Source organism: Agelaius phoeniceus, chromosome 5 (genome assembly GCF_051311805.1).
Source record: "Agelaius phoeniceus isolate bAgePho1 chromosome 5, bAgePho1.hap1, whole genome shotgun sequence".
Classification (NCBI taxonomy): domain Eukaryota; kingdom Metazoa; phylum Chordata; class Aves; order Passeriformes; family Icteridae; genus Agelaius; species Agelaius phoeniceus.
The window spans coordinates 20369978-20383942 of NC_135269.1; the positions used below are offsets into that span (position 1 = coordinate 20369978).

Consider the following 13965-nt stretch of genomic DNA (forward strand, 5'->3'; position numbering starts at 1 on the left):
GCAGTGCTCTCTCTAAACAAGTAGCTCTTCAGTGGCTCTCATAGTAAGGCATGGTTTTGCTTGTGACTTCAGATTTTTACTGTAAATCAAGTAAAAGCTAAGCATAATATTCTGTATCCCCCTGCTATGTATATACAGTTGTGAGAAATTTGGTGAAAAGGGAGAAACAAGGGAAAAAGAAAAAAATGTCAGAACTTTGAAAGTCAGAGCAGTAAAAAAAAAATTCAAAAGTTTCAAGGTATTCTGATTTTTTCTCCACTTGTTATGTTTTCCATCCTTACTCATAACTCTAAGATTCTATCCCAACCCCAACCTAAGCATTACTGACAGGAAAGGATTATCCACTGGAATTTGACATATTTACATCTAGAGAGTGCCAAAGCAAAGTCTTTCTGAGTGGAACAAAGCCACCCTTATTTGAACTAGCTTCTTCCTCTAGAATAGCAGATGAACACCAGGGTGAGACATGGGAGTTAATTGTGTAATTAGTGTTTCCTCAAAACTTTTTTTTTTCCAAACAGGATATGCAGTAAAATAAGAAATTGCTTCTTTGGCTTTTTTCCTCTCACAGTGAAATAGGAATCACTTGAGAAAAGACTTGTCCCCATGGTGCTAAGCACAGCATCTAGTAGCATCATCTTGGAAAATATTTTGAGATGTACTACTTGCAAATCTGTGGCAGCCAAGGGAACACCTGCTCCATAAGCAAAAAAAAAGCAGAGTTCAGGGATCTCTCTTTGTCTGAGATCTAGCAAGCTACAACTACAATGCTGTATTATCTCTGAATACCTCCAGGGTTTAGTATTTGCATTATAAATGCAGGAATTATCGAGCTCTGCTCACATAAAGAGTTTTCCAAGTTCTTTCACTTTCTGACGGCATGAACAAGCACAAACTCAGGAGAAATTACATTATATTGGGAACTTGCAATGGATTGTATACAAGAGACTCTGGAGAAGTTTTCCTATGTGAGCAAGGACAAAATGCACTTTTTGTTTTGGTGTCCAAAGAAGAATTGCCCTTTGAGCATCCCTAGACTAAGTGGGTTCTTGGCAAAGGAATAATTTTTTTTGCTGTTTGACCTCATGCCAAGATTTACAATTAGGTGTTCAGAAAGTCCTGAGTGTAAATATTCTGAACCAGCATGTCTGACATAGGTGAATATCTGCCTTGGCTGGTGGAGGATGACAATGACTAAAATGCATACCCAGGAAGGCCAGGGTAGCAGTAATGTGCGAGTACTCAGAGGACCAACAGTGTAGCATCTCACACTGCTAAGTATCACAGAGAGATGATATTAAATCCAAAAGAGCCGCAGCTTCCCTCTCCCTAAACATCTATAACCCAAGCGGGTGATGACACGACAAATGCGCCAGGGACCAGTTATTAGCAAAATGGCAAAACTGGACAGAGTAAGTGGCAGTTGCTTTTAGAATGAGCCCCGCGGTGGATGAAGGATTTTTTGGGGCGGTGGTAGCGCAGGAGAGCATTAAACAGGGCACACGGGCCGGTGTAGCGGCGGGACCTGGGGAGAGGAGGCGGGGGGCACCTGGAGCCTGTCCTTTGCCAGCTGGATGCGCCAGGCCGGACATGTTCCCAACTCCGGCCCTCGGAGGGAATTCCAGCAGCACGGACGGACGGGCTGGCGCAGAGCCCGGCCCGCGTCGCTGCCGCGCTGCCACCACCAGGGGGCGCCCGGCGCCACGGCCCAGTTCCGCGCCCTGAGCCTCGGGGAGCGGAGAGGGCTCGTTCTTCCCTTCGTTCTTCCTTCCCATTCCATCCTTCCTTCCCTTTCCATACTTCCTTCCCCTCCGCTTGCCGATCTCTAAACAGCCCTGCCTGTTCCAGCTCTTCTCCTGCAACATCTCGGTTCCTCTCATCGCCATTGTACTCTAGGGCAGTCGCTCCAGCCCAGCCACTCCTGTCCTGCAATGCTCCAAACTGGACACAGAGCACCCTTGGCAGTGCCCAGCCAAGCAGAAGGCCCACACTGGATGTTTTTTGGCTGCTGGGGTGTTTGTACATCTCAGACAGACTTTTTTTTCCCGAAGTTATTTCACCTCTCTGCAGCTTTGTTTACTGTACCAGCTAAGCTATGTCAAAAAAGGTAGTAAAACCACTAAATCACTAATCCATGCTTTAATGAAACTTCCAATGCACGCATTTAGACCACCAGATGTCCTTCTCAGTAATTTAGCTCAAGGCAGTGGTTGAATTCCCACCGGAAGAAGTCCCTGCAGATTTAGCTCCATCACATTTCCCAGCGTAGCTATTTGGGCAAGCCCTTTCAAGAGTGATCAAGTCCACAATGCCTCAGTGTAATGGTTTCTTCATTTATGAGAGCCAAAAATTAAGGCAATGAACAGGCTCGATCAATACACCATCAATCCGGTAAGACAAATTATGTTGAAATTTGTTACTATAACAGCATGTTACTGATGAAATCCCAGTAGTATAAGGAACACTGACAACAGAGTCTGTCTTGCTTAAGACCTTCTTTACTGCTTTATTACAAAGTTGAAGAATGACAGTAAAGAGCAGAATTAGGTCTGTATGTGGTCTATGAGCATTTATAAGGAAATTAGGAAATGTTTGTATTGGATGAAAATGTCAAACCAGACATAAAAGTTGAGCCACCAGTCTGCCAAGGGATCCTTGTCTCTGTGCCTGCCTTCATTTTATTATTTACAGAGAATTATTATTCTCATTTAGTGAGATAAATCATTTCAATAGCTTGCCATAAAAATTCAGTACTAGAAGTGTAATTAGCAATTCTTTGTTTAATCTTTGAGAGCAAATACAGCCTAGCTGCACTGCTGGCTTTAGCAGCCTAAGTTCCAACATCATGCAGCTACTATACAGTCACTGCATGCTGTCAGCCAGCTTGCCGCCGACTTGGGGTTATCTCAAATATCTTCAGATAGAAGGGCTTGGGTGCTCACCTGCTTTGTCAAGCACACATAGTTTAATTAAAGACTTATTACCTATTTCTGTGACTTTGGCCTCAAGAATTGCCGGAGTATCATGATGCCTAGACTCCTGAAATTACCCTTTCCCAAACTTTTGAAAGGCAGATATCCCTCATGAGAATGGTATCAGTTGATGGGCCTTACAATCAAGCATTCCGAGCTAAGCAAAAGGAGCAGCCACTGTGGAAATATCACACAGGTTCTTTCTGAACATTATTTCCGTCCTACAATCTTTGGGCATTGAGGAAGTCCTAGAGACGCCTTGCTGGCAGTGTCTGGCACAGAACTCATTCAAGGCACAGATTAGGTATTTCACACTTTATGATCACCTTCTTGGGCTCCTGAGTCTGCTTGTCAGCAGCAACACCTTGATGTGACTCAAACCCTGCTTCCAAGAGCTGGTTTTTAACCACAGCAAGCAAAAGTGCCTCAACATTTCCCTGTGGAAGCTGAGAACAAGTACAGGGCTGCACCACATCTGGTGCTTCCCCAAGCCCTTCCTTCTACCCCACTGAAAGCATGCTGGGAAACAAAACAATAAGCAAGCAGCAATCAAAAAAAGATGCAAAGAATATTCCAAATGTTTATTATGTATTAAAAATACTGAAAATAAGCCATACAGTTCATTTCACAGTAACCTAAACAACATTGTTCAAGAACTTGAGAAGTCAACAAAGAACAGTGCAGTTCCAACAGTGACAACAGTTACCTTAATGCCATGGCTCCCTCTTTCTCTGACAGCAATTCTTTCCTGTTTACAGTGGGAACAACACTGGATATGGTTCAGTATCCTATTTACCTAGGAGACTCCTTTTCACCTGTGCTGTTCCCACTTCTGGGAGATGCTATTTCAAGGATTTTTTCATCTAACACAGTCGAGGATCTGTCTGGTCCAAGCTGAGTTGAGCATGATGCCCATGGCCTATTTCCAAGGTAACTACATGGCAGACTTCTTTACCAATTATTTGGATAAAGTTCAAAAGTAAACTTGAAAAGGAGGGATATTAGAAATCCTTTCCAAAAAGAGAGAAAACCAAAGAAGCTCCACAAGAAAACTTTTTTTAAAAGATCATCTATAGAATTATGACACTTTTTCCTCACTCTCCTAGACCAGGTCTCTTAGAAGGATCCTTTGCTACCAATGCCTCAGCCAGACACCTTGTGACAAAAATAGTAACAAGAATCAGGCACCAAGTCCTGAATACATAACACGAGTTCAGGTCACTGTCAGCTGTGTGAAAACCTGGAAATGTATATTCCATAGAAGCAATTCTGCTGATTTCATGGTGATTTTCCCTCTTGTGCTTGTGTGTTTTGGAGTGTATTATTGCTGTTGTTAGCATGCTTGTTATATATGGAACACAACAGGTGCAATTTTGGTTCTCCTCTTCCCTCAAATTTGTGATGATTTTTATAGAAACTCCCTTATCAAAGACCAAATTAGATCTTTCCAAGGAAGACACCCTAATCATGTAAACAGTCTAAAAATATGACAAAAATATTACTGTACCCTCTTGAAATTAATCCCATCCTTCAGATGTCCCTTCTAAGCACTGATCTTCTGCACCAGCAGCTGAAGATGCTGGCAATTAAGCCTGTGATCACAAAGAATGAATCTCCTAGGCCTTAGCCCCAGGCAGTGCCACTTATCTCAGACCTTGTTAGTTCCTTGGTACAGACTAAGGTCTCACAGAAATACACTACAGCTCAGCTGACCCTTGGTGAACTGACCACATGTCTGAGTCCCAAACTGCAGGAACAGATGAGATGCTGCACACCTGGTCCACTCTTAAGTTCACCACAGTGAACAGTTTAAGATAGCGTGTAGTTTTGTTTCTTGAACCAAAACATACCAGTAAAATCCTCCGTGAGTGCAGCAGTATGTTTTGGGTACCAGGACAGCTGTATCCCTTCTGTGTGGGATATCTAGTGTCAGTGTGAAATACCTTCATGCCATTAAATATGTGCCCATGCTAACGAGGCTGTAGTTACACCACTACACTTAACAGTGGTACAACTTCATAGAGAAGATCAGCCCTTAAGAAACTCAACCCCCAACTAAATTTGTATTTTCTTAAAACAAAATTTAGGGGAAAGAAAAAAACAACAAAAATTCCAAAAACACTACATGGAAAAGAAATGAAGGAAATAAGCATAACTGTCTCTATTATTAAAGTATTCTTATTCTCTTTGGAGGTATCAAATTTATTTTTAAAAGAGTAAAAAACAGGGCATACAAAAGCTATTCTCCTCAACCCATTATTTGCCCAAGGAGCACCACTGCCTAAATATTTTCATGTATTTTTTCTACTTTCACAAACAACCTTTCCAGATCATTCCTCAGGTCATCTACTGAGCTCTTCACAGACTCCAAGCTGTTCTCATTATTTTCAATTTTCACTGAATAGGCGACTAAACTATCCACTGCAGTTCTTAGCATTTTCAAATCAGAATCGACCTGGCTAACAGAAGATCTCAGTTCATCTACAGAGCCTTCCATAGAAGAAAACTTTTCAAGGTAACCTTGAGAATGTATTTGACCTGCCTGAAGATTTCCTTGATCCAACAAAGTACTAATTTGCTTCTGGACATCCTGGAGAGCACCAGAGGATGGCAAGTCACTGATGCTTCTCTTTAAGTTTTCCATGTCGTTGTACAGTGAAGTCTGTGCCTCACCAAGATTTTTCAGAACATCTGTGACTGAAGTTACATCTGTATTTGAGAGTCCCTGAAGAGTGGTAATGCTTTGTTCTAGGGTACTGAGCTTATTCTCATACTCTGCCTCCTTAGAAAGGAAAGATTCCAACTTTTCACTGTTTTGAGCAGCAACAGATGCTAGAGACTCTAGGCTGTCTTCTATGTGCCTCAATCGAGACTCCAGTCCTTCACTGTTCTTCCCAAAAGTTTCTAATGCTTTTCTGAAGAGTTCATTATCTTCCCATTTGTTGAGGTTGGCTTTAACTTGTAGTAAATCTTCATTAAGTCTTTTAATGTCACTAGGGAGCTGCCTAATAGAATCCTCAGCTCTCAGAACTTTCTCTTGTAAAGCTTTTAATGAAAGGTGTTCAGTGTCTGCAGCCTCTTTGAACTTCTCATGTTGTTGTTTGAGGTTGACTAACTCTTTCACTTCAGTGTACACATCAGACTCCATGGAGTCCATTGTACTCTTCAAGGTCTCTATGTCCTTTTCTTTCATTTTCATGGATGCTTGCATCTCATCAAAAGCATCTTTTAGCACCTTAATTTCATGTTTATACACATCTGCCTGTTCTAGTGAACCAACCTTTGCTTTCATATTGTTGATTTCATCTTGGCTCCGTTGCTGGACTTCAGTGAATACAGCAATGTTATCATTTATAGACTTGGTCAGCTCTGTTAGTCTCTCTTCCACTGTGTTTTCCAGAGATGTGAAGTCTCGTTCCCTTGCATCCTTCACCATGTGAATGCCATCAGACAAGTCTTTCAAAATTTCATTCTGTAGCTTCTGAAGCACTTCACTGATCCGGTTTATTTCACTCTCCCCTTGTTTAACAGCCTTCTCGCTCACCTCCTGCTTCTGCTGAACAATTTTCATCATGGATTCAAATTCTCCAAATGTGGTTTGAAGAGAACGTACCTAGGCCAGAAATATACATGGTTAATACCAGTAATTTCACCCTTTTTGTCCAAAATCCTTATAGTCCTTGTTACTAGACGAAATTATTGCATTGCAATCCTTCATGCCCCATACCTCAAGTCACCCCATGGCATACAGATATGGGAGGCACAAAAAAACCAGCATCTTCAGCCTTACAGCTCTGTTGTACATACACCATCTGTTAAGGGTCCTTGGCCTCAATGACCTGCCACTCATGACCCAGGAAATATGTGGCAGTGAAAAAGGAACCCAGGTCTCCAGAGTCTCCATGCAGACCCCTGAACCATCCCTCCCATATAGGATTCCTGGTTCTAAAGACCGCAAGTCTTTAAAAAAAGAAGGGGGGGGACCCCAAACCAAAAGAATAACTGGCAACAGCTTCTCAATACAGAAATGCTGGAATTATATTTTATCAGGCATGAATACCAAAGAACGATTCCTGATCATGAAAAAGAAGTTTTGCAGTAGACGAGGAAAAATTAGAGGGAGAGGGGAGCTGGGATGGGCCAAGGAATGGAAGAAGTAATGACATTTTGCTGCTCCTAGACACCGACGGAAACACAAGAGATTTTTTTGTTGACCATTTTTTCAGATTAGAAAAAAAATTAGGAAGTCTTTAATGTTCTAAATAGTTAGCAGCTTGTTTTTCCCACTCCTGCATACACCCACACAATTGCAGTGAGCAGGGATCATGTATATACACACAAAGAACAAAAGCAGAGCAGCTGCCAAGAGCCTGCCTTGCATCAAGCTCAGGTTAACAGAAAGTTCCTACCACTATATCAGGTACACTATTAAACTTCCCAATTACAAAAACTACCTTTACAGCTGGTTTTAGTAGCATCCAGAGGGAAAAGGTCAAGGGGCGAGTGGCTGCCACATTTGTTTACTCTCACATTTAAAGGTAAGATCCAGGCCAGGGAAGTACATGTTATTTGATTTTGAGGCCAAGGCAGAGCATCAGTCTTAAGACTGTGGAGAAATCTTTTTGTGCACGTGTGGGCTGTACTTTCTTAAACTTAGTAAAGCAATGTAAGAACTCCTACTGGCTGCAAGAGGAATCCATCACACAGAAAATACCTCAAGGCTTTGGCAGGATGGCAAGTGCTGAGTAATGCATGTTGCCCTGCCTTACCCTACTCCCTGTGTCTGAGGGGTATATTAATCAGCCATGCCACATGGGCTGCCATGTTTACTGATTAGATACACAGCTGGAGGGGCAGTTTTATTCTATAAATAAAAAGAAGTATATTTTATGTGGTTTTAGAAAGAAATACACAGAGCTGCCTTTTTTTTTCAAGTGAAGCAGGCTCCAGCAGTTCCCTGACTCAGAACCTAGATGTTATTTTCTAAAGACCTAACAGATAGCCTCATTAGAAATTAAGTTATTTCTATGTATTTTTGCAAATCCCTGGCCAAATCCTCCTTAGTTTTCATGAAAGTCTATACTGTGCAAGGATTGTAGAGTTTGGCCATGAGACTTGCCTTTGCTTTCACAGATCCCTGCTGTTTGAACAATACCCACTAAGATGACTTCTTTTCTCCCTCTTCAGTAAAAGGGTTTCTAATGCCCCTACATTCCATGTAGGGGAATACACCTGTATTCTCTAGTGCTTCCATAAGAAATTAGAACTGAGCTAAGGGGAAGGGGTGGAAAAAGTAATACTGCCATACACACTGCAGCTGAGCACCAGTCATTTGACTGACTTACCAACCTCATTTTCATTCGTCTTAGCTGTCATTCATTCTGATTATTTCCATAGGGAGGAGAGAGCTTTTTCTGTATCACTATAAATGGAGGTCAGAAATCTAACACGGTAACACAGGAAAGTTCTCCTCCCCCTCCTATTACAGTGACACATTTCGACCAAATCACCAAATTCATATTTGCAAGTAACTGTCTTTTTAGTCTAAGAAATCAGAAATAGCCAGAACTCTCCAGAGGGCTGGGTCTCTGCTACTCTATGACTGACAGAGATGGAACCCACCTCACACAGTGAAGTACTTTATACCTGCTCCTCCACTGCATTCAGGCAATGTTCATGGGGTAAGTTGAAGCTATTCGCCATCTGGGCCAGCCACTTAAGAACAGAGAGCTCTGGTATAATAATATGGACTGGGGTCTTCAAAATATACCAGCTTCTAATCAGATTTGTCCTAACCGAGAGCCACCAGGGCTCAATACCCTTGCACAAGAGGGGTAGAAATTCACAGCTTCAAAGCAGTTGGTCAGTGTGTGAACCTTCATGTGAGTTTGGTTTTTGGCGTACACGGCTGTTAAGATTTGAAGCCATAACCTTTGAAAGATTTAACATCACAAATAGTACATAAAAATGTATCTTCAGTCAATGACTACTGTTTTCTCTAACTGGTCATACTAGCCTGTGTTTGGTGTTTACCAAATGACCTTGGCCTCTCTGAGAATGGTGCTATGTTAAAGACTAAACTTCCACATCATTTCCTTTCTCCTCGATGCAGATGAGTTTATATAATGCTTACTCCTGTGTATTAACGCTTGTCTAGAATAACTCTCTAAGCTACAGAAAAGTTTATCTAGCAAGATATTAGGAAGTTTGAAGCTTAATAATGGAGCTCCGTGCATTGTCTTTTAAGGCTTACAAGTAGGTATTGTATTCTAAATAAGCAGGCATTGTTTTAACCAAAGGCATGTGTGCTTATAGTGATTGGATAGAACTACTGTCAATATGCTTTTGCTTTGTGTGATTGGTCAAAAAACTTATAAAGTAAGTTGTAACATTAAGTTCTTGGTCTGCTGCCTGGGATGTGAGCTGATGGCATCTTCCCATTGTCATAACCATGTAATGAGACTGATGCTGAAAAATAAAACAGGCACGTTCCACAGCAGTCCTGTCCCGTTTGTACATATATCCCCGGCCGGCGATAAATCCTCGAAGCAGATGAGTTTATATAATGCTTACTCCTGACAGAAGCTCTGCAGTCAGATGAAGGGCAAAGCTACACAGCTTTGGAACTCTGCAAGTACAACACAGGATCCTACACCTTTGTGAAGCAGTGAAATACAGCAAATTCCTGTGTCACCAAACCACAGCAACCAAAACTTCCATGGGTTACATCGAAACCCTGTAATCTCTTTCTACCACCTTTAACAGCCATCTGCTGTACAAAGGCAAGTAAGTTTCAGTTGTCTTTGAAACCAACTATTTATAAACTTCTGTTATATGTTCATCTCCTAGAATATGTGACACATACTTATGCTTTTCTGCAATGACATGGAGATGGGAGACAGCAAATTGTCCATATTCCTTTGATTAGAAGGACTTATACACTGCATGTACATCTATGTTCTACACTCAAGTATTATAGTTTTACCATCTTGCCATTTCAATTTCTTCTTTCTTACAGTCTACAAAAATGGCTTAAAAACCAGTAAAAAGCAACAACCTTTGCTAGTTCAAATCATTGTCCTGTCATCAGTGAGTCAAGCCCCCCAGATTTAAAACTAGCTTCAGATGCAGCCCTATAGCCTTGAAGTTTACAACTCTTCTCTCCTGCTGACATGAGTTTTCCTTTTCCTTCTCGTTGTATGGGACAGGAAACTCCAAGACTGATGATATAATCTCCACATGTGAAGGCCACTGTGTTTCTGGAAGCACTGAACAGCCAGAGGATCTCTGTCAGTGCCTGTCCCTCCTTTGCCAGCCCAGGCCCAAGCTTGCAAGGAATATAGGGAATCTGAATGGTCTGCCATGCAGAAAGCAGTCAAGCTGAGACAAGAATTTCCTTTTCCTTGATCTGACTCAGTCATAACTTTACATACTGTCTTCCAACCACTTAACCTACTCCTGGGAAACAAATTTAATTGTATGTTGATGATATGCAATCACAGATGCCATTTTTAAAGGGTATAGGCACCCTAGGAAGTATCCAAGTGGACAGCGCTATTTGTGAAGCTATAGCTGGAAGGCTAATATGGGCCTGAGTGAAAAAAATTAGGGAAATTTTTTTCACTTCACTTGAGCCACATTCTGTGCCAGCAACTTCACAGCTTTTCCATGGTCCTGGACTGCCACTGCGAGTCTCACTCCCTTGACCAGAGACTGCGGCAGGAACGTGGGAGGCAGGGTACTGCAGCACTGTTTCTGGCACAGCCTCTGTTGTTCGGTGAAGCTCACATGGGTTTTGTTTTCTAGAGTGTGGGGACGCTGAGGCAGGATCCTGCCCGCGCTGCCACCCAGTGTCCCTCGGCGTGCACATCTGCCTACTCGACAGGCAGCGACGAGCAGTTCGTTCGCCCCGCTAGGTTAAGTGATTTGCGGGCATCCAAGATACAGAATTACGGGCAGCAGGCTCCTTCGGAACGGCGGGTCCGCACCGCTGTCAACACCTAATGCAGCGTGCGGGCTGCATTCCATAAAATGGCTTCAGGCACAGGCCCTGGAAAGGCGAGCTGGGGACTGGGGCCACCGCCGCGGGGTCCCGTCCCGCCCAGCTCTACGCTGCCTGGCAGGGATTTCTCGCTGCTCCGGGGCCACGTTTGCAGGCACGGGGAATACCGCGGCCCTGACTCCATCTGCCCCTCTAATGCCATGAAAGCATCTTTGAGGGAGCACGGAAGAGGAGGGGAAGGCAACGGGACACGTTCGCTTCCCCGCAAGACAGGCCACCCGACAGCTACCCAGCTCCTTATTTAAGGGGCGAATCCTGGCGCCCGTCCCCCTGCACGGGCGGCTGCTGCTTCCCGCCCCGCCGAGCAGCACCGAGCGCTCGGCGGTGCCCAGCCCGCCCGCCCCCGGCGGTGCCCGGCGCCCCGCTACCTTCTGCACCACGGTGTCCAGGGTGGCGGCCAGCTCCTGCCGCTGCCGGCCGGAGGCCTCAACCTCCCGGGCGCTCCGCCCGACCTCCTCCTGCAGTTGCAGCACGTACCAGCCGGCGGGCAGCGCGGCGCCCAGCACCACCGCGGCGCCCAGCAGCATCGCCCAGCCGCGGCGGGGGCCGGCACCAGAGCGGCCCCCCCCGCCAGCCCTGCCGCCCCGGCCGTGCCCCGCCGCCGCCGGCTTCTTCGCTGGCGGCTCCTCGCCGCCGCCGAGCTGCACGCTCTTCTCGTTGGCGGCGGGCGGGCTGCCCCCCTTAGAGCCCCGGTGCTTGGCGGCCGACATAGCGGAACGCCGCCGCCGTCGTACGCAGAGCAGGAGGAGCGGGAGTGGGCGAGGGAGAGAGGGAGGGAGGATGGAGGGAAGGCGGAGGCGCCGGCCCGGGCCGCGCCAGGCTCCCCGCCCCGCCCCGGGGAGCCGCCACGCACACGGGGATGGGCTTCGTCCCTGCCGGGAGGCAGACGTGGCGTACAGGGCCCAGCCCCATCCCCGGGGGAGCAATGGGACCGGGAAGCGGCGGGCGGGGCGGAGAGGAAGCCCCGGCCCAGCCTCGCGATGACAGGCCTCCCGACCCGCTTTCCACCCCGGTAGCCCCCCGCGCCGGGCGTCCCCCAACCCAGACCGGTCCTTCTGCCAGTTTTTGGCCCCCCTCGTAGTTTTGGTAGAACGCAGCGAAATTCTGCCTCATGCAACTTCTGCTTTGATTGCTTGTGATTTTGGCTGGAATACCCGCAGCAAGCTCCGGAATGACTGGGAGAAAAGGTGTGGAAAGAAAGTTATTTTCTCCATCTGCAACCCCTCTCCCCAACCCGTTTCTAGTGCCTGTAGAGCTTCGCCTTGACATCGGGCTGGTCCCGAGGGACCCAACAGCTGCTGCCCTGGCTGGCAGGAGTGCTCCAGGCCCCAGATAAGCCCCTCTCAGGTCACGGACGGCTTTGTCCGAGATGGACAGACCGAGAGCTCAGCACCGAGTCTGCCCGCAGAGCTTTTCCGCTCCGAGCATGCTTCTTTGCCTCCCCACGCCAACACGAGCCTGCTGCCTTCATCCTCCCCACGGAGCGAGTCCCGGCACAGGACAGTTAAGGAAATGCTGAGCAGGCTTTCCCTGTGCCACGGGCTCCAGCTGGAGCTTGCGGCACTGAATGTATCTGTTTCTCTATTTGATTACAGCAAGAAATTAAATCAAATTTTGTCTTCGAAGTAGTTTTCTTTTCTTGGTCTTTCCTTTGATTACAGTATATTCTTCCTTTACATATATATAAATATATACATAAAAAATAAATTTTATGTTGAGTATTAGTTAGAAACAGTGGATTGTACAGTCATCTGGATCACAGCCCCTGATGTCAATCTGCCAAATACAGCTCCACCTCTGCCAAGGCTTAGGATGAACTGAACTGTTTAGTCTATAGATGATGTTCTAGTAACTACTAGAATGGGTGATAAGAGGAGAATTTTTAGTGAATTGCCTCAGGCATTTTGTTATCACAATTCTGTCAAATGCACAGACCTGAGAGGATGTTGGTGTGACTGCAAGTTATGAGCACCACAACAGAAGTTACTGCCCTGGCCCTAGCAAGTAACAGAGAGCTTCCATGGGGTCAGGAGGTTGTCTTAAATATATATCAGAAGTGGCAGGTGAGGAACCCTCGGAATAATCTGTCTTCCTCAATACAATGAGAGTAGAAATCTTCAGCAGCAAACAAAGCACCCTGGGAAAGCTACAACAGCAATTTCCACCGTGAACATCTAGCCACAGCCTTAGCTCTCTCACACTTTATGAGAAGGGGATATCAGGTTTCTATTTAGTAAAGGCCCAGAAAAGCTAGGATTTGTAGCAGTACCCTAAGACCCAGGATTTTAGCTCTGAAGCCATTTAGTTCAGAGTTTACTATAAGAACTGAGCCATATGGACTTCGCCAAAGAGAATAATCAAGAGGATCATCAATGTTAAGTATCAAGGGATGTAAATCTGTTTCAGGGAGTAAGGTAGCATAGGCAACTGTCACTATTTCCGCTTCTCTTGCTTGGTAGTGTCAAGGAAAGCGTTAGCAATGTACTACCTAAAGATTTTTCTCACCATGGAACCAATGCAAACTATTTCTGACCAAGAGTACCATTCTACAAATAACTTTTTGTTGTATTTGACACTGTGGGTCAAACTCTTATTTCCTTTGTACAGAAAGACCAATTACTAGTGCTGAGGGGAGTATGCATTAGGAATTTGCCGAGTTGGTAAAGTTGCTAGACACCGCAGACTGGTGTGTTTGGGGAAGCTACTGATGTACCATTTTCTCTCAGAAATGTCAATATTCTGCTTTGCCTTTGAAGACAAATACTTCAGTGGGGAGAAGTAGCAACCCTATTTGCCTCTCACAAGACTTATTTCTCCTTGGAATACAGGAAAACTCCACAGAAGAACAAGCTGAGAAAACATCCTTACACCTGCCTTGTATTCTTTCTGTCTTGATGTTGAGCCTATTATCAAATCTGGGCCTGACGATCT

At 45.1% G+C, this 13965-nt stretch overlaps 1 protein-coding gene across 1 annotated transcript; it reads right to left on the bottom strand.

The window, feature by feature from the left end:
- Positions 1 to 3532: 3532 nt before the first annotated feature.
- On the bottom strand, positions 3533 to 11881 carry CKAP4 (cytoskeleton associated protein 4). The gene is made up of 2 exons (XM_054632170.2): positions 11403 to 11881; positions 3533 to 6585 (listed from the first exon to the last, which is right to left on the bottom strand). The coding sequence occupies exons 1-2, from the start codon at positions 11742 to 11744 to the stop codon at positions 5254 to 5256; spliced, it is 1674 nt and encodes a 557-aa protein (XP_054488145.2). The 5' UTR covers positions 11745 to 11881; the 3' UTR covers positions 3533 to 5253.
- Positions 11882 to 13965: the final 2084 nt, after the last annotated feature.

What these genes read in the sequence shown, in the direction of transcription:
- CKAP4 (XM_054632170.2), bottom strand. Translation starts at nt 11,744, where the DNA reads ATGTCGGCCGCCAAGCACCGGGGCTCTAAGGGGGGCAGCCCGCCCGCC. An exon ending in TGGACACCGTGGTGCAGAAG is followed by an intron (nt 6,586 to 11,402) that starts GTAGCGGGGCGC and finishes TTTCTGGCCTAG; the next exon opens with GTACGTTCTCTTCAAACCAC.